Here is a 24,950-nt window from a genome sequence, read left to right as displayed (position 1 = left end):
GCTTCCAGCAAAATCTGAATTAAACAACAAACAGGCCAAACTGTGTCTTGATCTTAGGGTTTGTTAAAAAAAAAAAAAATTCAAAACATAAAATTTCAAGTGTGAACTGACCTGACAGATTCCCTTAAAAAAATGCAGTCTTCTGCTTTCTTCCCCACTGAATGAGACAGTGCTGTTAGAGACATTATTATCATTCCCACAACAATTAGTGAGTGGGAATGTGGCACAGAGGAATGAGTCAGGAACCCCCAAGATCTAGTAACAGTTCTGTCACCCCAGTCTTTTTGTGCCTCAGTGTCTCCAGCTGTAGAATGGGGATACTTTATTGTATACATCACAGGCCTATTGTGAGGTTAATGGGGCAACGTTTGTATGGTACTTTGAACAGGTAAATTGTATATAAAAATGTTAAGTATTTTGACTTGAGTACGTGTCTGTCTGTCCACCTGTTTATTTCACTGCCCTCTGTGGGATAGAATTGGAATCACTCAACTCTGTCATATTGAACAGTATAGGGACTAGGGGGTCTATGCTGGGGTGGCCAACCTGTGTCTCCGGAGCCGCATACGGCTCTTCAGAGGTTAATATGCGGCTCCTTGCATAGACTCCAGGGCTGGAGCTACGGGTACCAACTTTCCACTGCTCGCTGTTCAACGCCTGCCTCTGCCACAGGCCCTGCCCCCACTTCACCCCTTCCCCCAAGGCCCTGCCCCTTCCCGCTCCCTTCCCCAAGCCTGCTGCACCCTCGCTCTTCACCCCCCCCCCCCCGGAGCCTCATGCATCCTGCGTGAGGCACGGGGAGGGAGGGGAGGCGCTTGTGGGCGGGGCAGCTGGCAGGCGGGGCGGGGGAGCTGGGGGGGGCTGCTGACGTGTTACTGTGGCTCTTTGGCAATGTACACTGGCAAATTCTGGCTCCTTCTCAGGCTCAGGTTGGCCACCCCTGGTCTACGCTGTTGCAGCAGGAGTGTCCGAGTCCTGTCCCGGCTGTTTTCAGTTGCTATGGCATGCAGTAGTGACAACCAGGAAATCCTAAGTGGCCGCGGATTTCTTACAGCATTTACATTATTGTTACAACTAAACCTCTCTTTGAAAATTCCCCTCCTGGGTAATGGAATAATCTTCAGGAAGCTACTCCCCTGGAACCAAAACCAAAGAGAGGGGGGAAGAATTGCGCAATGGTGTCTCTCGTTGATTTTATTTGGATAAGCAAATCAGCATAATTAATTCTTCCAGAAACCTTTCCCGATGGGGAAGACAGAATAGAAAGTGTCTCTGTTGGCACACTGCATATGTTTGATGATCTAACATTTCTCCTGCAGATCTTTCATGTGCTCCCATGTTTGTGTTTTCCGTAGCATGCTGGAATACTCCCTGGACTTGCAGAATGTCAGTTTCTCAGCTGTTCGGACTGTCCGAGTACTTCGGCCACTCAGAGCCATTAACCGAGTTCCCAGTAAGTCGATTCCCTGTTGTCCTCCCTTTTTCAGTTCGTTTCAGCTCATTATTCCAGACACAGTGCAGCTGAAGGAGCAATAGGGATGCTTTGCATCTTTTTTTCTCAAGTTGCCCTGAAAACATTGGCCTATGTGTCTTAAGTGGGCTGGCTCCTACAGCTACAGTTGGCTCCTACAGTCCTTTTGTAGTCCCTAACGCCACGCTGGTTTTAATGAATAGTCCATCCATCTAACCATCTTTGGAAACAGGAGCGAATTGATAGTCAAAGACCAGCCACACTGTTCCATTTGTTTATCTGGTACGCTGCCGCCTCCCTGCTAGGGAGCTCCTCTCCGAATCACTTTGCAAGGAGATGAAAAGTTCGTTTGGGGGAAGGAGTGGTGTGTAATGTGAAAGGCACTGAGGGGTGTGACTGATCTGGTCTGTGTGTTTGGAGGGGGGCGGGTATAGATCGTGAGTGGGGAGCACTTGCCATGCTTGTATTGTTACAATAGTTCAAGGATACACTGTGGACCACATCTTCAGCTCTGCTGCAGCAGCTTTGCATCTTGCCTTCCTCCACTTCTTAGGACTTGTTTACACAGGGGAATGTATAGGCAGAACTGTACAAGTATGATTATATTGCTGTAGTTATGGTATAGCTTCCCCTGTAGACACTCTTATTCTGGAATAAGAGAGCCTTTTTTCCATTTAGGTTATACCGCTTTCAAAGTGATATACCAGTATAGCTGTGTGCCAGTAACTTTCCCCATAGAGACAAGCGAGTCACTACGTAGGATCCCCTAGGGCCATGTTATTTGTGTAAATCAGCAATTCTCAACGTTTTGCACAGTGGGACCGTCCTCCTATTTAGCAACATGGGAAGGGCAAGGTGGATGCGAGCTGCTGATTGAGAATTCATGATTTGTCTTTCTGGGAGTTAAAAGATGCTATGGCCCTCACCAAGTTCCTTATTGTCTTTAAAAAATTATGCAAAACCTTCCTTTCCCCAGAAGTGATGCTCCACAATAGAAACAGCCCCTTCTATGGCCAAACACCAGCAAAAAACGAACCTACCCCAAGTAGAGTTTTGGCCCTAAGAAGTCAGAAGTGTCATTGCTGGAGACTCCATGTGGCCCACAGGGATTTTGGTATTGCTATTGATTTTAAGTGGAAGGCGTTCAGATGATACAGGGATAGGCAGCAAGATAATACCAGCAGGTAGGTAGATAATAAACTCGGTCCCACTCATAAATTCTAAGAATCATATGTACTAAATGCGATGCAACATCACTGGAAAAGATACACTGGATTCCAGACACATAGAAAGTATCTAATTCACCCTGGTTATCAGCCAAATTAAATCTAAGTCAGAAAGGCAGCCCAGCTGGTTGAACTAGGCTGTCTCTTCAACGGGCGCTACTTGGCCCCCACTCTGTCCAGCGATCTTGGAAATTCCTAGGCTGTAATTATTTTTCTGATCCTGTCCATTAAACATAATCTGGTTTTGCTGTTTGCTGCTGCTTTTATCATTACGGTAGCTTCAGAACCCTGTTTGTAATTTTTCCCCCCTGCAGAATTGATGGATGGTGGAATTTATCTGCCGCTGTCTAACTGTGGATGTAATTCACTTAATGTATTTGCAAATCCTGGGTGATTTATCCCATCTCCTATGTAGTGGAGCTAGAGCAGGATAGAAACATAAGGTGGGAATGGAAGAAAGAGAGTTCTGATAGGTGATAAATGCAAGAACTAGAGAAGGTTGTTTGTTATTTAGGAGTTGAGCAGGGAGGCTTATCCAGTCAGAGGAGGGACAGAGTGGACTGGATGGAGACGACAGCATCGTGTAACAATGAAAAAGGCTTGTTCAGGTACCAAAAGTAAAAGAGGCCACAGTGAAGGTTTCCTTAAATAAAGATCAATACAAGCAAGAGAATGAATGCAAGAGATACAGAGAGAGAGAAGAGAGAGGGAAAGAGAGATGAGCAGAATATTACAGAGATGTCGGACGAAATCAATTTTTTTGTGTAAATGTCAAGTTGGAGTCGCCATCAATTTGTCTTTGGTACAGAACTGAATGTTCCTGAACTTGTAGGAATGAACTGCCATCGGAAGTCCTGTATTTTAAGGAGGAGAAGGGATTTAGAGGAGATAAGAAGAATTAGGAAGGGAAGGAGATTTTAATTTATGCTGAACGCTCTAGAATTACTCTAGCGGTAATGTGAGTAGGAGGAGCTTACAGGTGAATGGCAGAGTTCAGTCTAGGTTAAGAAAGAAGAAAGTTAAGCTGACAAGTTAGAAAAGGAGAATTTGGAGAGGAAGGGGAGGAGTTCAAAGGGGAAGAAGTGGGTGTGGAAGGATTGTGGGTTAGATACCACGGTGACTGTGAAGAGGTGGGGCTGATGGCAGCATGTAGGGTTAAAGGGAGAAAGTCCCAAGGTCCCTTGCAGGAATTTAGAGATGAGTGGGAGAGCTGTAGGTGCCTGGAAGACACCCGAGGGTGAAAAGGACATTGGGTGGGAAGACAGTGGGGAGGTTGCAGAAGGGAATTGAGCAGTGAGTGGGCGGAAGGCCACTTTAGAAGGGACAGGGTGGGGAGAGCTTAGCCTGAATGTGAGGAATGAGGAAATTTAAAGGCCACTCCCCCTTTGCCTCAGGTATGCGCATCCTTGTCACGCTGCTCTTGGACACACTGCCCATGCTGGGGAACGTCCTCCTCCTCTGTTTCTTTGTCTTCTTTATCTTTGGCATCGTGGGAGTCCAGCTGTGGGCAGGGTTGCTCAGAAACCGCTGCTTCCTACCTGAGAACTTCAGTCTGTAAGTATGAATAAAGGTTCCCCACCTGGCCTGGGAATTGAGGCCGATTGAAACCTGTCTAAGGGTCAATTCCCCCTTCCATTGAAGCCAATAGGAATGTGCCATTGACTGCTGTGGGACCTGGACTTGGCTGTAAGGAACCACCACTGTTCTAATATTGAATTTCTTCATGGGTTTCATGAAAGGAATGCTCCAGAGGCAGGTGCTCTCTCAGCTCAGTAAGGAATGAGCTTAACAATACATCAGTCTAATAAACCTCTGGCATTAAAATAGGTATCTGCAGTACGTCTCTGTTAATGTGACCTATGTGTCTAGTGGGAATTTCACCCTCTGATCCTGATGTAATGCAAGGAATGGTAATGTCCCAGATTACAGAAATACAATGTAAATGTGAGACTCTTCGGCCTGGAGATCAGTGATTGAGGAATTCCACCTGGCTGAGGAAACAGGCAGCCAGTCTCAGCTGGTATCAGGAGGCTAGTGCCTGAGGGACAGATGAGATGGATAGACTGGGAAGGGACCTTAACTAGGAAATTAGTGACTGGGGAACCTCAGCTAACTGTAGGCTTATTAGTATGTCAAAAGGTAAGTGGCTGAGGGTCATAGACTGAGGTCTGGTCTGTCCTTATAAATTAGGTTGACATAGTTACTGCTATGTATTCACACCCCCGAGAGTCATAGCTATGCTGACCTAACCCCTGGTGTAGACGTGGCTAGGTCAAGGGAATCCGCTCGGGGCGGTGGATTACCTACAGAGATAGGGGAAAAAACCACCCGTTGTAAGAAGCATCTAGACTATGGTGCTACTGCAGCATCAGCTGTGCCACTGTAGTGCTCATAACGTAGACCAGGGGTTACTAACCTTTTTCTTTCTGAGCCCTCCCCCCCCCAGGCTATTTAAAACCTCCACAGCCCACCTGTGCCCCAACAACTGTTCTTATGCGTATACAAGGCAGGGCCAGTGTTGGGGAGTAGTAATCAGGGCAATTGCCCATGACTCCCCACCACAGGGGGCCCCACAAAACGGAGTTGCTCAGGGTTCAACTTCAGCCCCATGCCGTGGGGCTTTGTCTTTCTGCCCTGGGCCCCACCAAGTCTAATGCCGGTCCAGCTTGGCAGACCCCCCCTGGAACCAGCTTGCAGCCCCCCAGTGGGTCCCAGACCCCTGGTTGACCACCACTGGCATAGACCAGTCCTGCTTGCCTGCCTGTAAGGATGTTAGTGGGTATAAGCACATGCACCTGGGATATTCGTAGCTGAGAGATACTGGCCTGATGTTTCTGCCTATTGGTACTTAGCGACTGAGATCTCCCCGCTGGTAATGCCCCTTTGTGGGAAGATCTGTGATGATGGGATCTCAGGTGGGAGGTTCATGCCATCTCTCCGTCTGCCCATTTTCCCATTCTATGGTGTGTTGTGTTGCTCTTCTAATCCAAAAGCTTTTCACACTCACTCTCCAGTCACGTGTTTGCTCTGGGCTTAACAGGTTTTGCAATTTTTGTAAACAGGATGAAAAACTCAAGAAATACATAAATCAGCACAAACTAGCATAAAGCAACCAGGAGGTTACTCAGGCTGGGTACTACCTTCCTCTGCAAGTGGTGCAGTTACTCGGTGTGAGCGAGGGTGACAGGATCAGGCCCTGCAAGTTCTACGGTAACATGCAAACCAAGTTGATTTCACCCAAATCAGTGCATTATTGCCCCTTTGAGCGGAAGCCAGTTTTAGGCCTTGCAGGACAATTCTGCATTTGGAGCAGAAATCGGTGACTTGAAGTCCGGCAGTTTCTTTGCGTAATGTGTGTGTTTACCAAATGTACACGAGTCCTGTTTCCTTGAACAGAGGTGGTCACAGACTGCACACAGGCAGCTTGCTCTCTTCAGGTATGACACCCACCTCTGTCCTGTCCCAGAAGCAGCTACCTTTCACTTCTGTCTCTCTGACCTAGTCTACACTTAACAGCTACAGAAATTCCACACCCTCGAGCACCGTAGCTATGCCGACCGAGCCCCCAGTGTAGACGTAGCTAGGGCAATGGAAGAATGCTTTCGTCAACCTACCTGCCATCACTTGCAGAGCTGGAGTTCCTACAGTGATGGGAAATCTCTTCTGTCACTATGGGAATTGTCTGTACTATGACAGTACAGTGGCATAGCTACAGCACGGTAGCTGTGCCTATGTAGCAGCCAGAGCGTAGACATGCCCCCCCCCCCCCAAATCTCAGTTGCTTAACAAATGGTTTTCTCTTCCTGCCCCAGGACATTTGTACCTGGGAAACCTCTGTCTCAAAGCTTCTCTGGGACCACATAGCTTTCAAAGGTGAGCCAGGGGGCATCAGCTCTCCTTTTGTGCAGCTGCTTTGCCTACAAAAAATACCTCAGCGCTTTCACTGCCAGACAAAGGAGAGCGATTCAGCCAATCAGCCCACGCTATCTCTTTAACAGGGTTCTGGGTGCTAATGAATCAAATGACCCCTAATGGACAAGACGTTAGTCCCTTTTGCATAACAGTATATACAATAGCAGTATACAAATAATCCAAAGGACGGAGGGTCACAGAAGACAGGACCATGCTCCCTTAAAAATCATAGAATCATAGAATATCAGGGTTGGAAGGGACCCCAGAAGGTCATCTAGTCCAACCCCCTGCTCAAAGCAGGACCAATTCCCAGTTAAATCATCCCAGCCAGGGCTTTGTCAAGCCTGACCTTAAAAACCTCTAAGGAAGGAGATTCTACCACCTCCCTAGGTAACGCATTCCAGTGTTTCACCACCCTCTTAGTGAAAAAGTTTTTCCTAATATCCAATCTAAACCTCCCCCACTGCAACTTGAGACCATTACTCCTCGTTCTGTCATCTGCTACCATTGAGAACAGTCTAGAGCCATCCTCTTTGGAACCCTCTTTCAGGTAGTTGAAAGCAGCTATCAAATCCCCCCTCATTCTTCTCTTCTGCAGGCTAAACAATCCCAGCTCCCTCAGCCTCTCCTCATAACTCATGTGTTCCAGTCCCCTAATCATTTTTGTTGCCCTTCGCTGGACTCTCTCCAATTTATCCACATCCTTCTTGAAGTGTGGGGCCCAAAACTGGACACAGTACTCCAGATGAGGCCTCACCAATGTCGAATAGAGGGGAACGATCACGTCCCTCGATCTGCTCGCTATGCCCCTACTTATACATCCCAAAATGCCATTGGCCTTCTTGGCAACAAGGGCACACTGCTGACTCATATCCAGCTTCTTGTCCACTGTCACCCCTAGGTCCTTTTCAGCAGAACTGCTGCCTAGCCATTCGGTCCCTAGTCTGTAGCTGTGCATTGGGTTCTTCCGTCCTAAGTGCAGGACCCTGCACTTATCCTTATTGAACCTCATCAGATTTCTTTTGGCCCAATCCTCCAATTTGTCTAGGTCTTTCTGTATTCTATCCCTCCCCTCCAGCGTATCTACCACTCCTCCCAGTTTAGTATCATCCGCAAATTTGCTGAGAGTGCAATCCACACCATCCTCCAGATCATTTATGAAGATATTGAACAAAACCGGCCCCAGGACCGACCCTTGGGGCACTCCACTTGATACCGGCTGCCAACTAGATATGGAGCCATTGATCACTACCCGTTGAGCCCGACACTCTAGCCAGCTTTCTACCCACCTTATAGTGCATTCATCCAGCCCATACTTCCTTAACTTGCTGACAAGAATACTGTGGGAGACCGTGTCAAAAGCTTTGCTAAAGTCAAGAAACAATACATCCACTGCTTTCCCTTCATCCACAGAACCAGTAATCTCATCATAAAAGGCAATTAGATTAGTCAGGCATGACCTTCCCTTGGTGAATCCATGCTGGCTGTTCCTGATCACTTTCCTCTCATGCAAGTGCTTCAGGATTGATTCTTTGAGGACCTGCTCCATGATTTTTCCAGGGACTGAAGTGAGGCTGACTGGCCTGTAGTTCCCAGGATCCTCCTTCTTCCCTTTTTTAAAGATTGGCACTACATTAGCCTTTTTCCAGTCATCCGGGACTTCCCCGGTTCGCCACGAGTTTTCAAAGATAATGGCCAATGGCTCTGCAATCACAGCCGCCAATTCCTTCAGCACTCTCGGATGCAACTCGTCCGGCCCCATGGACTTGTGCACGTCCAGCTTTTCTAAATAGTCCCTAACCACCTCTATCTCCACAAAATCAACAGCCCTAAATATTCCCTACTCCCAAACTCCACCCCCCAGATATGCCCTGCAGGAACAAAGGAGGTTGTGACAACAGTGCCATTTCAGGTACATGGAGCACTGCCTTTAATTGTTGTAGAGTGCTTAGATACCACCCTGCTGGATAGGAAAACCTGGGAGAGAGAGATCGCTCAGACTTCCCAGCTTCAGCATGCAATTACTGCGTGACCTTTTCTGCATGTGCCAAGACACTGAGACCTAAGCCCCATTCAGCAGCTATGACTATTTATTTTATTGCAGTAGCCGTAGCATCTAATGATCCCAACCAGATAACTGCACTGAGCATAGCCTGCATTATGCTGTAGGCTGTGCAAACACACAGGAAGATGCAGTCCCTCCCCAAAGAGCTATTCATGTTCATCAATTTTTAAGGCCAGAAGGGACTGTTCTGATCAAACTTTGTTTGCTGGCTTCCAATTTCTAACTTATTCTTGGCCAGACCACTTGCCTGGAGTATTAACGCTTTCAGTACCTTACTGATATTCTGAATATCCCCTAATACAGTGGTTCTCTACCTTTTCCAGACTGGGACGCCTCCAACTCCACTCTCCCCTAGTCTTGATCTAGCCTGGGGCAAGGTGATCATGATGCCCTGATACCGATTCACTAAACCCCAGGAGTGTCAACTCCCAGGCTGAGAACCAGAGCCTTAGTATTCTTTATTGGGAGGGATAGCTCAGTGGTTTGAGCATTGGCCTGCTAAAGCCAGGGTTGTGAGTTCAATCCTTGAGGTGGCCATTTGGGTCAAAAATTGGGGATTGGTCCTGCTTTGAGCAGGGGGTTGGACTAGATGACCTCCTGAGGTCCCTTCCAACCCTGATATTCTATGATTCTTCTTAAAGAACCGCTGTCCAAAACATCAAAAGAGACACAACAGAACTACAGTAAATATAACTATGCTCTCACTACTAGAGGGGTGAGGTCCAGATGCAAAACACAGGACCTGAAATGTTGTAGGTTGCCCATGAATCATTTTGCCTGTAAAATTCCAGGAGTTGATCAAGTTGTTACATCCATGCCGAGAGGTAATGGGAGAATCTCAGTCCTCTCCTTTTCAGCTCTGAACAGTGTGTCATGCCTCTTGTAGGTTTCATTCTCTGGGAGGGGAGCTGGAGTTTCATTAACATGGAAAGGCCCTTTAGGTAAATGGGTAATAGAGCAAATGAACTGTTTTGCAGTTGGGTAAAGCCAATGTAGCTACTGGTCTGGGTGCTGTTTAATTGAACCAGAATTCCAGGACTTTAGCTAAGCTTTGGATGGTATTAAAGGCAATTCTGCAGGAATTAACTGGGCCGAACTAGGCTTAAAAATAGCTTTGCAAGCTTTAGTGGGAGTCCAGGTGGCATTAAGGAAATAGCCATTTATTGAGCAAAAATAAGCTAGTTTCCAGCTGACCACGGGGCTGTTTTGTCTCCCCGGAGCATGTGATTTGGACTTGCTTGTTGTTCCAGGATCACCTTTGGAGGGAATTTTCAGCTTGTCTGACATTGAACTGTCACCTTGAGCCCTGAGCAAGAGAGCTAACAGTGGTGCAGGGAACCTTGGGTGGTGCTTGCCTTGTGAAGGAGTCTATCCAAGCAATGCATTCTCCTGCTGCACAGATGTTCTCAGCAACTCTGGGAGGGCAGAAGATAAATTGGCCTTAACAGACTGATTCCCATCTGACTTCAGTGACAACAACTTCATAAAGGATGTAAAATTTGTGGGCCACATGCTGCTCTCTGTTCCACCAATGTAAACCAGGACTACATCTGGGTGGAGTTACTCTTCTGCAATAACATTAGCAGTGTTACTCCAGAGTTACACCATGGCACCTAACGGTGGAATTTGGCGCAATATGTCCAAACTATTTCTCTCACTTCCTCCTCCCCCCTCTTTATTTCTTTTTCTGCTGTTTCTCTTTTTCTCCTTGCCATTCAATAGGTGAAGAGACGCTGTGCATGCTAGTGATTGTAACAGCAGAGTAAGAGTCATGACCCCTGAGAGCTTTTCCTGGCTCTGCCACTGACTCTCTGAGTGACCTTAGGCAAGTCCCTTTGCCTCTCTTTGCCCCAAGCCAGGTCGACACTACAGACACTACAGAGGCACAGTTACATCAGTGCAGCCGTGCTACAGTAGCACCATACTGTAGACACTTCTTACGCTGATGGAAGGGGTTTAGCTAATCCTCCCCTCCAGGCTGCGGTAGCTAGGTTGAGAGAAGACTTCTTCCATTGACCTAGCCACATCTACTCTGGGAGTTAGGCCGGCTTGACTACGGTGCTCAGGGATATGAATGTTTCATGCCCCTTAGCAGTGTAGCTAGGTCAATCTAGTTTTTAAGTGATAGACCAGGCCTTAGTTTCCCAACATGGGCTTAATAATATGAAGTCACATCAGAGGGCTTCTGCAGGGTGAATTCAATCATTCGGTAAAATGCTTTGAGATCCTGGATAAAAGCTGTTAGACACCTGAGTGTTACTGTTGTTGTTGTTCTCTTGACAGATTGCCTTTAGTCACTGTGCAAAACCCACCCTTGTCTGGTCTCTTTCAGGCCCTACACAGTAGAAATGGAAAGATACTATCAGACAGAGAATGAGGATGAAAATCCCTTCATCTGCTCCCAGCCTCGGGAGAATGGAATGCGCTACTGCCGCAGTATCCCGACACGGAGGGAAGAAGGCCTGGAGTGCACCCTGGACTTTTACGCCTATAACGACACCACTAACACCTCCTGCGTCAATTGGAACCAGTATTACACCAACTGTTCGGCTGGGGAGCACAACCCCTTCAAAGGAGCCATCAACTTTGACAACATCGGATATGCATGGATCGCAATATTTCAGGTGAGCACGGTGGGTGGGCTCCCATTCTCACGCCCGCTGAGAGTGAGTACTCACAGGTCAGGTCAAATCTACCTTGATCAGTGCTAGGTTCACAAGTATCTGCAGGACCAGACCTGCTCTCCTATAGCTATTCCACTCCTTGAGCAGTAATGCAAGAGCCCCGTAGGCTGCCAGGAGGGCAATTTGATGTCCAGTCTGAAGAAGCCTTCCTCACTTGGAGGGAAATCCACTCCTGTGTAGAAGGTCTATGCACCATTTAAATTCAATTGAAGGGATTAACTGGGATTTAAGAGGTATACAGGCTTTTCTGCAGGTTCTCTGCACAGCGGTAAATTTCACCCAAGAGTTTCCTTCCAACTCAGTTTGTGCATCACTTTTCTTTGCATCGTCAGCTCTTGGGACCCTGGAAGCATCATTGCCATAAGGCTTTTTAACATGAGATATGTTTCCAATTACCACTTTGAGTGGCATTAAATAAGCATGTTAACAAATGGTGTATGAACCTTTGTAAGCACAATGAATCCATCCCACTATTCTATACTATGCTCATCCCACACTGAAACATACCAGTGTATTTGAGACGAAGAGCAAGGTGCTACTGAGCAGGTATCTGGCCCAAGAGGTGGTAGGAAAAGGCCATTTCCAGCTGCGGTGAGAGCAGACTGTGTTAGATTGGTTTACGTCCTTCTCCTCAGCGTGACTCTATTTTAGAGCTACAAAACTTGGGTGACCAAACGCTGCTCTGTTGAGGTTAATTGGAATTTTTGCCACTGACTTTCAGGGAGCAGGATTTTTCCCTCTGAGCTGTAGTACATGGCCTTGGTGCAACCAGATTGTCACTGACCAGTGCGAAGGGCGTGAGTGCTGTTCCTCCTGTGCTTAGGCCTATGGGGGTGGTGACTGGTGAGCTGATTGTTCTTTCTCCTGCCTCTCTCAGGTCATCACGCTGGAGGGCTGGGTGGACATCATGTACTTCGTCATGGATGCTCATTCCTTCTACAATTTCATCTACTTCATCCTTCTGATCATCGTGAGTGATCTCTCAGCCCGCCCAGTGGGTAGCACACCTTTTGCTCAGGCGTACAGGGAAGGACGTAGTGGTGTGAATGGGAAGAGTGGGCAGGAAGGGTGTTGGAGATAGCACTTAATCCAGGCTGGGAGAGGTGGAAACCAACTCATTGGAGGACCTGCAGATGAGTTTTACATACATTGGAACAACCCCATTTCTCCTTGTTAAAGGGGTGAAATATGTTGCGTGGGGGTGAATTTCTGCTGTAGTTGTACATCTAGCTGTATTTTGCTGGAGACGAGAACTGAAGTAAGTATAAGTTCTCCTGTTCTACAATGGGTCTGCCTCCTCCTGTTCGGCAATACGTCACCCTCCTCATCCTTCTTCCTGCTTTGCAGTAGACTCCTCCTCTTTGCCTTTTTATTAAAAAAAAAAAAAAAAAGTAAATGAAACAGTAAGTGAGTTTCCTGCCGCTGAAAGGTGTCGGCCTGCTCGAACTCTTGGGGTACTTGGTGCCTGTCAAAGGCTCCACCCACAAGAAAACACCATCGCTCCTACTTTGATGGAAAGTGTCAGACTGATGGTCCTGGAGGCTGGAGCCCTCAGTGCAGCACACATGCTCAGTTGTGCCTCAATCCCAACCTGCTGAGGCCCACATCTCTGGAGACTGCTGAGACTGCCCCCTGGGATAGCTTCTGTGTTGTGGACTCCTGTCCTGTTAGGCATGGACCAAGGCCACCAGAATCACTGCACGTTGGCCACCAAACACCATTGTGCTCATTCATAGTCGTTACCAACTCAGTCCTGGATTTGAACCGGTGACCTAGAGGTTAAAGGCTGTTTAGTCTATCACTAGTTCTCAGAGTCCTCGAAGGGTTTCTGTTCCTACTCAGTGATCGTTCCTTCTGCTCTGCAACAGATCCGTATGCTCTGTGCATTCCAAAGACAATGCAGAGCAAGGCATTGATAGCCTGTGCTGTTGTGTATTATGAGGGACTGGGGAGAATGCAAGACTGAGAAGTGATTGGTTGCTCTTTTTAATCAAGGTGGAATAGTGCCCATGATCTACACAACACAGAATCTAATGAAACCCAAGTTTGGAATCAAATATCAAATCCTTGGCTACAGACAGCTGATGCTCTTGAGTAACAATATCCCCATAAATCCTGTTAACAAAGATTTCACAAGCCACCCACACGCTGCCAGAAGAAAAAGCCTCCTATCAAAAGGGCTCAGTGCTTTCATTCTAATGCAGTTAATTGTGATAATTACAAGCAGTGTCTGCTGAGACATAAAACAAAACACAAAAAACAAAACAAAACCCCAAAGAGGACCTCGGATATTAAAAAAAAAAAAAAAGCAAAGTCTCTTAGTCAAAATAAACTTTCCCTCCTCTTTGATATATGATGTCACCCGTGGAGACCTGGCGTGGGAGGCCCCACAGTGGAGATTCTGAGAGGCTGTCTCCTGCGTGCCCCTCAAGGCAGACAGGACAGGGGGCCGCCCACCCTGTGAGTGAGTCAGGGTGTGATGTCTACTCTTTGCTGAAATATTAGCCCTTGCCTATGGTGTATCAGTGTCAGATGTGTCCAGCCTCCACTGCTCCTACACGTTCACACACACACCCACATCCATGGCTCTCTCACCCCCACTTTTTGTGTCCTTCTGCTGGCTGCCACCACCACCTCCTCACCGAGCACAAGGTGCTTCTATCTTCACCTTTAAGCTCCTCCTCTGCATGGCCCTGCTTTACTTGTGAAAGTCATTTCTTCTTGTGTGTCCACCCGACCATTTGCTCCGTCAATGACGCCAACCTCCATCGCCTGCTTTTCCCACAAGCACCGTCACACTGTCTCCTGTCCTCTCCCTTATGTTGCGGGAAAACCTCCCGCAACAGATTTCACAAAGCTGCCACTTCATCTTCTTTCAGATCCCTGCTTAAAACCCATCTCTGCTGTGATGCCTGCAAACCACCATGATCTGTCTTTGGCTAAACTAGTGACCATGTGCGATTCCTGAGATCACCCTTACAACTAACACACACACACATTTATTCACCTGTCCGCAATATCCTACCTTATCCTTTGAGCAACCTGGGGCAGAGACAAGCTGTGTTATTTGTTTGTTCAGTGTCTAGAAGAGCTGTGCGAACAACTGATTGCTTGGTTCAGTGGCCAAACCAAAAAAAAAAAAAAGGGCGGGGGAGGGACATTGTTCTAGTTGACCCAGAACAAAACTTTTCAATTTTTGGAGAGAAATGTAAATGTCGAAAAAAATGTTTTGCATCAAGGAAACCCATTTGGTTCAACTCAAAATGAAATCTTTTGTTCAAAGGGTTTTAACTTTTTTTTTCCAAAATAAAATTGAAGCATATTTGAAATGCAAAGTCATTTTGAATAGAAAAATCTAAATGTTTTGTTTCAACTATTTTTTCCAGCCAAAACCATTTAGCAAATTCGACACAACTTTGCAAAATATTTTGGTAGACCCAAATGTGCATTTATTTATTTTTTGGTGGGGGGAAAAAAACCCTTTTGTCTGAAAAGTGTTGGCCAGCTCTACTGACTAGAACAATAGGTTCTGATCCCTGTTTGGGGTCCTTTTGTTTTCATTGTGGTAGCAGCTATCAAAAGTCATTACACACATACCCTGCCACCCTCTCTCTTGGGCTGATGGCATCTTCTGTTCTCCTTTAGGTGGGCTCCTTCTTCATGATCAACCTGTGCTTAGTGGTCATCGCCACCCAGTTCTCTGAGACAAAGCAGCGAGAGAGCCAGCTGATGAAGGAGCAGCGGGTCCGCTACCTATCCAATGCCAGCACGCTGGCCAGTTTTTCGGAGCCGGGTAGCTGCTATGATGAACTTCTCAAATATCTGGTTTACATTGCCCGTAAGGCCAGCAAACAGGTGGTCAAAGGCTATAGAGAGGCAGGGTTCAAATTGGGTCTCCTCTCCAGCCCGAGGAATAAGAGTGGGGCCGAGAGGCAGCCGTGCAAACATCGGCAGAGGAAAAGGTCATCAGTGCACCATCTGATTCACCATCACCACCACCACCACCACCACTACCACCTGGGAAATGGGAACTTGCGGGCACCACGCGCCAGCCCTGAAATCAGCGATGTGGAAACCAGCTCACTCCACAATGGCACCAACAGGCTCATGCTCCCTCCTGCAACATCTAATCCCCATTCTGCCCCCAATGCTGCTGCAGAGTCCGTGCACAGCATCTATCATGCAGATTGCCACTTTGAGCCTGTCCGTTGCAGGTCACCCCTCCTTCAGCCTGGCTTGAGTTTACCAAGCCCAGAGGTGCTCCCCAAGAATGTGGTTGGCAACAAGGTCTATCCCACCGTACACCCAAGCACCTCCCATGAGATGCTGAAAGAGAAAAATGTAGCAGATTCTACAGTGAACCCTGGGGCCAGCACGCTAACCAACCTTAATATCCCTCCTGGGCCATACAGCACCATGCACAAGCTCCTGGAGACCCAGAGTACTGGTGAGTGCTGGAGCTGGGGGTCAGCCTTTGGTTGCATTCCAGAAATAAGACCTAAGTCCCAATTTTTTTTTTCTTTCCACTGAATCTTTCCAGGATTCTTTTCAGTCCGCAGTACAGGTACAGGAGCTGGCTTTCCAGGTAAGGCCAAGTCAGAATCTTCCCGCCTGCAAAATGCATCCTGAGTTCAGATCCTGAGTGGAAGTCTCTGCTTCCCAGCTTTGCACCGGCAAACACCTAGGGCAATGGACTATCAGGAAATCTGTGTTTTTTGTAAGAGTTTGTCTTGCCTAGCTCTTCTCCCCAGTCCCACTGACCACCTCAAATCATTGCATTTCCTAATCAGACTAGAGCTGGGCCCAAGCCACAAAGTGCAGATCTGGATCTCAACTTGCCCAAAGCGCAGGGGTGTTCTGGCCCATCTGTAGGCAGAACACTGCCCTCAGTGCTGGCTGTACTGCCCACTCTTTGATGTTTGGTTTGGGTTTGGAGAGCTGCCTCTCTAGGTGCTTATATTGCTCCCCATTACTGTAGTATCTGAGTGCCTCACAGATTGGAAATAATTTATCCCCATAATGCACCCATGAGTACGGTTATCCCCATTGTACAGAGAGGGAACTGAGGCTCAGAAAGATTCTGGGCCTGATTTTCAGAGGTTCTGATCACCTACAACTCTAAGTCAAGGCAATGACAACTGCGGGGCTCAGCAAGTTTGAAAATCAGGTCCCAAGGGACTTGTTCAGAATCTCGCCAGAAGTCTGTGGTAGAGCCAGGAACTGAACCGAGGTCTCCTGAATCCCAGTCTAAGACCTTCTCTGTACGACATTACTTCCCCCTTTACACTCTGCGGTTTGGGAACATAGCCAAACCTTGTTCAAACTCTCTCAGCCTCTGGGGTCTGGAAGTCCTTCTAGTAGAAGCTTTCTGGCAAGTCCGCTTTCTGGCAAGTCCACTTTCTGTCCCAGTAAAACAAAAAAACCCCAAACCAATGGCCTTTCGCTCTGTTTTAACCTTTCCAGTTCGCCCTCCTGACTGGAACCTTGTGTGTGAAGTGGACAAGGTTTTCCAGTCATTCCAGAACCCCACAAGTTATTTGAGTTGGGCTCTGAAAATGGGCAAAGGTTTTGAGGTGGGGGTGGGAGAACTTGGTTTTTATTTCACCTAACCTGGATGGTGATACTGTGGCTGCATCAGGCATGAGCATGCAGACGTCCTGTTCCTCTTGCAGGCAGCTATGATAGAAGCATATCCTGCCTGTACAGTCAAGTGAAGGAACCATCTGTCAGCTGGGAGCTGCCATTGTGAGGAACGATTTGAGAATCATATGTTTAGGGGGAAGCTAGTAATTCTGAAGTAACAGCAGGAGTATGAAAGTCACTCGCTGGCTCCTGCACTGTCTCTAATTACAACACCTAACACAGGTTCTGGAGGAGCTGATTGCTTTCTGTTAGCCCTAATAGCCAAAGGTATAATGAGGTGGTAAGGATCCCTTGGCTGGTGAAAATGTCTCACTGTGGGCAGCAGAAAACCACTTAGTATATAAAAGGAAGATCCTTGGAGTATAATGTTTCTGCATGACCCTTTTTAACCTGCTTGGGACGTGCAGTACAAGGGTTGGGGGAATCTAAGCAACTGGGGTTTATAAGAGAATAATTCCTGAAATTGGGAGATGCTTAGAACAGGCATCGGGCCTTGTTATTTATTTGTTAGCTGTAATGCCCGCTATGTGCTTTCTAAACACTTCTAAAGGACAGATTCTGATCTGTGGATCCTGCCCCCACAGACCAAGGATAAGAAAAGGAGAGTGGGTATAGCTGAGCAAATAACTGATTTTTTTGGTTCCCTGGCAATTCTGAAAAATCAGGATGAAATTTCATTGCGGGTCAAATCAAAAACAAAATATTTCAACAGTTTTGGTGAATCAAAATGTTTCTTTAAAAGTTTTCTTTTATTTTGTGTCAAATTAAATGTTTCATTCTCCCCACAATGAAATGTTTCGTTTCAATGCCATGCCCAGTTTGGGCTTTTTTTTCAATAAATGTGAAGAAAATTTCAAAATGAAAAGACCAAACGTGTCAACATTTTCGGAATTTTTGTTGTTTTTTTAAACAAACAGGCGAAACTGACACGAATTCATGAAATGTTCTGGTGTCACTGATTTTCACATTTTTTGGCTGACAGATGTGGTCCAGCTCCAATTGTGGGTGGAACTGGGAATAAATAATATTGTTAGTGAGAAAGCAGAGTGGCGCTGGGATCTTGGAGAGGGGAGTGAGGAAGCTGAACAGCCCCTGAGGTCTAAAAGAGAAGCTCTGAACTTTTATGGATGTGTAAGGTGATAGCTTGTCCCCAGCCCACAAAGGACCACTTGCCACACCCAGAGTCTCTTTTCCAGGCAGTTTTATTTCTCAAATATAGGCAAAAACCTCACAAACACAGCTTCTCCATCCAGCCTGGGCTATAGCTCCCAGGGGAGTTTTCCCTTTGCCTCTCTCAATTCCTCCTGCTTTAGGGCCTATGGCAGGATTCTCCTGTGCTCTGTTCACTGAGCACGGCCTCCCAGGGCACTCTCTCTGGAAACCCTTTCCCCCCCGCAGGTTCCCACTACAGCAACCACTCCCAGGGAACTTCCTACTGCTCCTGCTCCCACTACCCAGGTCTCCTGTCTGACCCGTTTCCCTAGTCTCAGGGAGCATGCAGTGAAAGCTCTCTCTGCCCCTTTTGGGACTGACTCTCAGGCCTGACTCACCTTCTCTGATAGCCCAGCTGGTGATCAGCTGACTAGCCACAGCTGCCCTGGCCTTTTCCCTCTTAAAGGGCCAGTGCTGAGACAGGGAGCAAGAATATAATTTCTCTCTGGCCTTCATGCAGACTTAGGGACCAACCAGACTCCTGTCAGCCTGTACAAGGAGGATCTAGACAGAGAGCGTCACATGGTAATAAAATGAATGTGGAGTTCCTGTCATTTGAACCCTTAGCTTCCCTGACCCAGCATGCAGGGAACAGACTCCTCTTACCTCAGCTTATTTGTGTTTTAGGTGCCTGTCAAAGTTCTTGCAAAATTTCCAGCCAGTGTGTGAAACTGGACAGTGGTTCCTGCAACCCAGACAGCTGCCCCTACTGCATCAAGACTCTGGCTCGTGACCTGGAGCTCACGGACAATGAGACGGCGGACTCGGACAGCGAGGGGGTGTATGAATTCACTCAAGACGTCCACTACAGCGACCAGAGGGACCCTCAGCGAGGGAAAACCAAGGGAAGGAAAACCAGCCAAATCCTAGCTTTCTGGAAAGTGGTGTGCGAGACATTCCAGAAGATCGTGGACAGCAAGTACTTTGGCCGGGGGATCATGATTGCCATTCTGATCAACACCCTCAGCATGGGGATCGAGTACCACGAGCAGGTGAGCAGAGCCCATTCTGTGTTGTACAGAGGCTAGCTAGACGCTCCCTGGAGGGAGAGGGCTCAGCATGGAGACTTCATTAGCACAGTCTTCTCCTGCTCTCGTAGCCTTGTGGGGGAGATTTTTTTTTTTTTTTTTTTTTTTTTTTTACCATGAGCCGCGTGATTAACCTTGACCCCTGCTTAGTTGCTTGCCAGGCCTGGCTATGTTTTTACCAATTGCTCTTCCTTTTTGCGGTAGCGAGTGTTGGAGCCCTGGTTTGGTGAGGGGTATAGGGAGCCTTTTGCCTCTGTGTTGCTGGTTTTGAATTCAGCCCAGGCTGGTGGACATAAAAGTTGACCCCATGTGATGGCTGTTTGCGGGCCTACGTGAAATGAAGCTGATGGGAATTAGGCCATGTCCCAGTGAGCAGGTGTCCTCATAAAAAACCCCAAACCACTCCCCAAACCGGCACACAATAATGCTCTTTTTGGCTGTCTCAGTAAGAGGCTGTGTATTTCATGGGCCACGGAAGCTGAGCTACCTCCTATCCTTAGTGGTGGCGCCTCCCAGGCAGACCCGTTGGCAGGACAGTATGGAAAATCTCAGTCTTCAGCTGCTTCTGCTGTAACTGGACTGTGCCTGCAGAGAGAACTCCGGGGCCTGTTGATCTGGCACCATTCATGGGTTCTTCTCACGTTAGGTCTGGTACACGCAAGTACACACATTGTCTCAATCTAATGCTTACTCCTAAACCTTGGCACTGATCAGGCCTGGTAGTGTTCCATTCTCATGGTGAATCTCCACTTTGCGGGTAACTTCCACACAAGCATTGTAGCCCTGCGAGTCAGTGGCAGCTCCTCCTACAGAAAACCTCCCTAGGACATTTGGAACTGACGGAAAGGGCGGGAGGTTTGTGGCCTGACTCTCAATTACTGTCAATGTAAAGGGGCTTTACTGAAAGTGAGCAACAGGCCCTTGGATTTTGGGGTTTTAGTTCTCTTGCAGCATGCTTCAGCTTCCCTATTTTAGATCATGACTTCGGCTCTTCCTCAGACCAATAGTGATGATGGATCTGTACCACAGGATCTCACAGCAGTTTGGTGGCCTCAACCAACCTTCCTGGAGGATACATCACAAAAAACCCAGGGATGAGCCCAAGCCATAAAGTTCCAGTGCAGATGTCCCCAAAAATCTGGAGTGCTTGGATCTAGGGCTTTGGATCAGGCTCATCCCAACTAGTACCCCTTGCTGGCAATCTCAACCAAGAGGCCAAAGGCTGAGCTAACCTGAGGTGCTCCCATGGGCCGGGCCGTGCGCTGATGCTTGCATTGCTTGCACTGTTCCTGTCCAGGGAACGAGCAGAGAGCCTCAGTTTTAGGCCAGCGCAGCAATCCCAGCAATGTTGCCCATGGCCAACAGACTTTGGGGTTCACGCAGCAAGGGTCAGCACCACTGCAGGCATGAAAGAAGGTTTTATTCCCACTCCCCTAGAGAGGTCGGCTCACAATGAATGCTCCTGTTTCTCCAATGGATGCTGTGGCAACTGTCCTGTGAATCCAAAGTAGACTAATTTTGGAGTCTCTAACCTATTGTCTCATACACCCTAGTCCCTGAAGGCAAGAGGCTTCCTGTCCATGATACACATGTCTAGTCCCCATAGCTAGTCTTTAAGAGGAGAAGATGCTGCCATGTTCTTCTCCTCTGGTACACTGAGGTCCCAGCTCTCAAAGGGATCTCCACTCAGTCTCTGTTTTTTCACACCAAGTGATGTAGCTGCAAACAATTTAATGCATAGTTCGGTGGGTGCATTGTATGACACATAGACATCTAAGCACCTGATATCGCCTCTTCTGAAAATTGGGCCCTGACTATATTACCCAGGGGCATGTGCGCACAGACCTGACTGTTGGGTTATTGTGGGTGAGCTCTGTGTTGACTTTTGGTAGAAGAGCTTAGGTGGCTCTGTGCTTACGCCCAGTAAAACCCTTGTTACACCAAGTCTCTCATTAGACGAGTCGCTGGAGGAATGTACGGTAGCCAACAGACCTCCACTGATACAGGACTGAGAGAGATGTTCTGATAGCAAGGCCCTTTCCATTTGTTCCTCTAACCAGTGATGCACAGGAAGTTTCCAGGACATCAGAACTGGGTAGAACAATTCCTATCCTATGGCCAGTGTTTTCTGGGAACTCCCCTGCACTTTGAGCCTTTGTTGTTTACTTTTCTCTTTTTCTGACATGTTTCTTATTTGTATAGTCACTTGCAGTTGGATGCAAAGGCATTTCTTCCACTGTTTATAGCTCCCCGTGTCAGCACGGTAGTTGCGAACTGAGCAGACATAATTCCAGATTCCAGTGTCCTCCTGTGGTATTAACGCATCAGTGACTAAACATTAGGAAGACTCCGACCCACTCAGTGTGCTAAATGTGTCTCTTCAAACCAGCACATTCTTTCTGAACTCCTTAATACAATATGGCTGGCTAACCTTTGTTTTCAGTATGTATTTAATGGAGATGCATTCTGCAGTCCTACAGGTAGGATTAGTCTCATGCTGTTTCACCTTCAATTGGTGAGCTTACTGGAATATTTCTGTACCGCTGGGAGAGAAAATGTCTGATGGTATTGGAGACTCATCATTCTTTCATTATTATCTGGGGACTGTTTCTGAAGAACCTGGAGGGCAAAATAAAGAAGAGGATGGAAAGTTCATATTTCCCATTTTGATAGATGAACATAAGAACGGCCATACTGGGTCAGACCAATGGTCCATCTAGCCCAGTATCCTGTCTTCTGACAGTGGCCAATGCCAGGTGCTTCAGAGGAAATGGACAACAGGTAATCATCAAGTGATCCATCCCCTGTTGCCCATTCCCAGCTTCTGGCAAACAGAGGCTAGGGACCCCATCCCTGCCCATCCTGGCTAATAGCCATTTATGGACCTATACTCAATGAACTTATCTAGTTGTTTTTTGAACCCCATTATAGTCTTGGCCTTCACAACATCCTCTGGCAAGGAGTTCTACAGGTTGACTGTGTGTTGTGTGAAGAAATACTTCCTTTTGTTTGTTTCAAACCTGCTGCCTATTAATTTCATTTGGTGACCCTTAGTTCTTGTGTTAGGAGAAGGAGTAAATAACACTTCCTTATTTACGCTTTCTCCACACCAATCATGATTTTATAGACCTCTATCATATCCCCCCTTAGTTATCTCTTTTTCAAGCTGAAAAATCCCAGTCTTATTAATCTCTCCACATATGGCAGCCCTGTCCCATACCCTAATCATTTTTGTTGCCCTTTTTAGAACCTTTTGCAATTAAAGGTAAAGACAGAAATGTCGTCTATATATAAATCTATTATTTTGGTCTTATTCCATTGGAAACCGCTAAGGGCTGATTCACCAAGTTTGGTGCCCATGATAAGTTGCACCTTTAAAATTTGCCCATGCAAGTGCAGTTTTTGTGTGTGCGACAGGATGCCTTCACAAATTTGTCACCCTCCTCTGGAACATTTCTCTCTCTAAAGCTCTTCCAGTACCTTGAATGTGCAGTTTTATTTTTAGTGCTGCTGGAGATGCTGCTTAATCCAAACAATAGATCCCTGGCCCTGGGGAAAGGAAGATCCTAGGAAAGCTACTTCTGCTAGAGTAGCACGTGAGAAGCTCCTGTAGACTCATCCTCATTGAAACTATGTTGGACCAAAAGCAGCATGGAAATGCCATGTACTCTGAGACTGTATTCAAGCAAGTCCACCACTGCTCTTACACATGTTTAGAGGAATCATAGAATAGAATATCAGGGTTGGAAGGGACCTCAGGAGGTCATCTAGTCCAACCCCCTGCTCAAAGCAGGACCAATCCCCAATTAAATCATCCCAGCCAGGGCTTTGTCAAGCCTGACCTTAAAAACTTCTAAGGAAGGAGATTCTACCGCCTCCCTAGGTAACGCATTCCAGTGTTTCACCTCCCTCCTAGTGAAAAAGTTTTTCCTAATATCCAACCTAAATCTCCCCCACTGCAACTTGAGACCATTACTCCTTGTCCTGTCCTCTTCTACCACTGAGAATAGTCTAGAACCATCCTCTCTGGAACCACCTCTCAGGTAGTTGAAAGCAGCTATCAAATCCCCCCTCATTCTTCTCTTCTGCAGACTAAACAATCCCAGTTCCCTCAGCCTCTCCTCATAAGTCATGTGTTCCAGACTCCTAATCATTTTTGTTGCCCTCCACTGGACTCTCTCCAATTTATCCACATCCTTCTTGTAGTGTGGGGCCCAAAACTGGACACAGTACTCCAGATGAGGCCTCACCAATGTCAAATAGAGGGGGATGATCACGTCCCTCGATCTGCTGGCTATGCCCCTACTTATACATCCCAAAATGCCATTGGCCTTCTTGGCAACAAGGGCTCACTGCTGACTCATATCCAGCTTCTCGTCCACTGTCACCCCTAGGTCCTTTTCCGCAGAACTGCTGCCTAGCCATTCGGTCCCTAGTCTGTAGCTGTACATTGGGTTCTTCCGTCCTAAGTGCAGGACCCTGCACTTATCCTTATTGAACCTCATCAGATTTCTTTTGGCCCAATCCTCCAATTTGTCTAGGTCCCTCTGTATCCTATCCCTGCCCACCAGCGTATCTACCACTCCTCCCAGTTTAGTATCATCCGCAAATTTGCTGAGAGTGCAATCCACACCATCCTCCAGATCATTTATGAAGATATTGAACAAAACCGGCCCCAGGACCGATCCCTGGGGCACTCCACTTGACATCGGCTGCCAACTAGACATGGAGTCATTGATCACTACCCATTGAGCCCGACAATCTAGCCAACTTTCTACCCACCTTATAGTGCATTCATCCAGCCCATACTTCTTTAACTTGCTGTAAAGAATACTGTGGGAGACCGTGTCAAAAGCTTTGCTAAAGTCAAGAAACAATACATCCACTGCTTTCCCTTCATCCACAGAACGAGTAATCTCATCATAGAAGGCGATTAGATTAGTCAGGCATGATCATTCCCTTGGTGAATCCATGCTGACTGTTCCTGATCACTTTCCTCTCATGTAAGTGCTTCAGGATTGATTCTTTGAGGACCTGTTCCATGATTTTTCCAGGGACTGAGGTGAGGCTGACTGGCCTGTAGTTCCCAGGATCCTCCTCCTTCCCTTTTTTAAAGATTGGCACTACATTAGCCTTTTTCCAGTCATCCGGGGCCTTCCCCCGTTCGCCACGAGTTTTCAAAGATAATGGCCAATGGCTCTACAATCACAGCTGCCAACTCATTTAGCACTCTCGGATGCAACTCGTCCGGCCCCATGGACTTGTGCACGTCCAGTTTTTCTAAATAGTCCCGAAGCACCTCTTTCTCCACAGAGGGCTGGCCATCTATTCCCCATGTTGTGATGCCCAGCACAGCAGTCTGGGAGCTGACCTTGTTCGTGAAGACAGAGGCAAAAAAAGCATTGAGTACATTAGCTTTTTCCACATCCTCTGTCACTAGGTTGCCTCCCTCATTCATTCATGAAGTGCAGGCATCATCCGGGGAGGGTTACCAGTTTGTTCCTTCCCGTATCTGCCCCATCCCTCCTTCCTTTTATCTGCCATTAAAAACAATTGACATTGCCAGCGCCAGTGTTGTGACTCTGAGGAGCTACCACTGTCAAAGGACACCACAGGGGAGCATGAACAGCCCTATGGGCTCTGAGACAATGTTGAAAACACCATAGGCTGGTAGATGGGGCCCAAAGGATTATGAGGGGAAAGAGGTGG

The 24,950-nt window shown here is 47.3% G+C and overlaps 1 protein-coding gene across 2 annotated transcripts in view; it reads left to right on the top strand.

The window, feature by feature from the left end:
- The window catches only part of CACNA1G (calcium voltage-gated channel subunit alpha1 G), a gene marked incomplete at its 5' end in the record, with an annotated part of 157,634 nt that overhangs the window by 18,583 nt on the left and 114,101 nt on the right, over positions 1-24,950 (top strand). For both annotated transcript variants that reach the window (XM_084648139.1, XM_084648140.1), the window contains 6 exons: positions 1,356-1,453; positions 4,092-4,251; positions 11,007-11,298; positions 12,236-12,328; positions 15,004-15,805; positions 18,841-19,205. In XM_084648139.1, the coding sequence (XP_084504265.1) occupies positions 1,356-1,453; positions 4,092-4,251; positions 11,007-11,298; positions 12,236-12,328; positions 15,004-15,805; positions 18,841-19,205 (1,810 nt within the window). The remainder of the gene's footprint in view (positions 1-1,355; positions 1,454-4,091; positions 4,252-11,006; positions 11,299-12,235; positions 12,329-15,003; positions 15,806-18,840; positions 19,206-24,950) is intronic.

Source organism: Lepidochelys olivacea, assembly GCF_965140295.1.
Source record: "Lepidochelys olivacea isolate rLepOli2 genome assembly, chromosome: 14".
Taxonomy (NCBI): domain Eukaryota; kingdom Metazoa; phylum Chordata; order Testudines; family Cheloniidae; genus Lepidochelys; species Lepidochelys olivacea.
The sequence above is the reverse complement of the archived record's forward strand: the minus strand, read 5'-3'. Positions and strand labels throughout refer to the sequence as shown.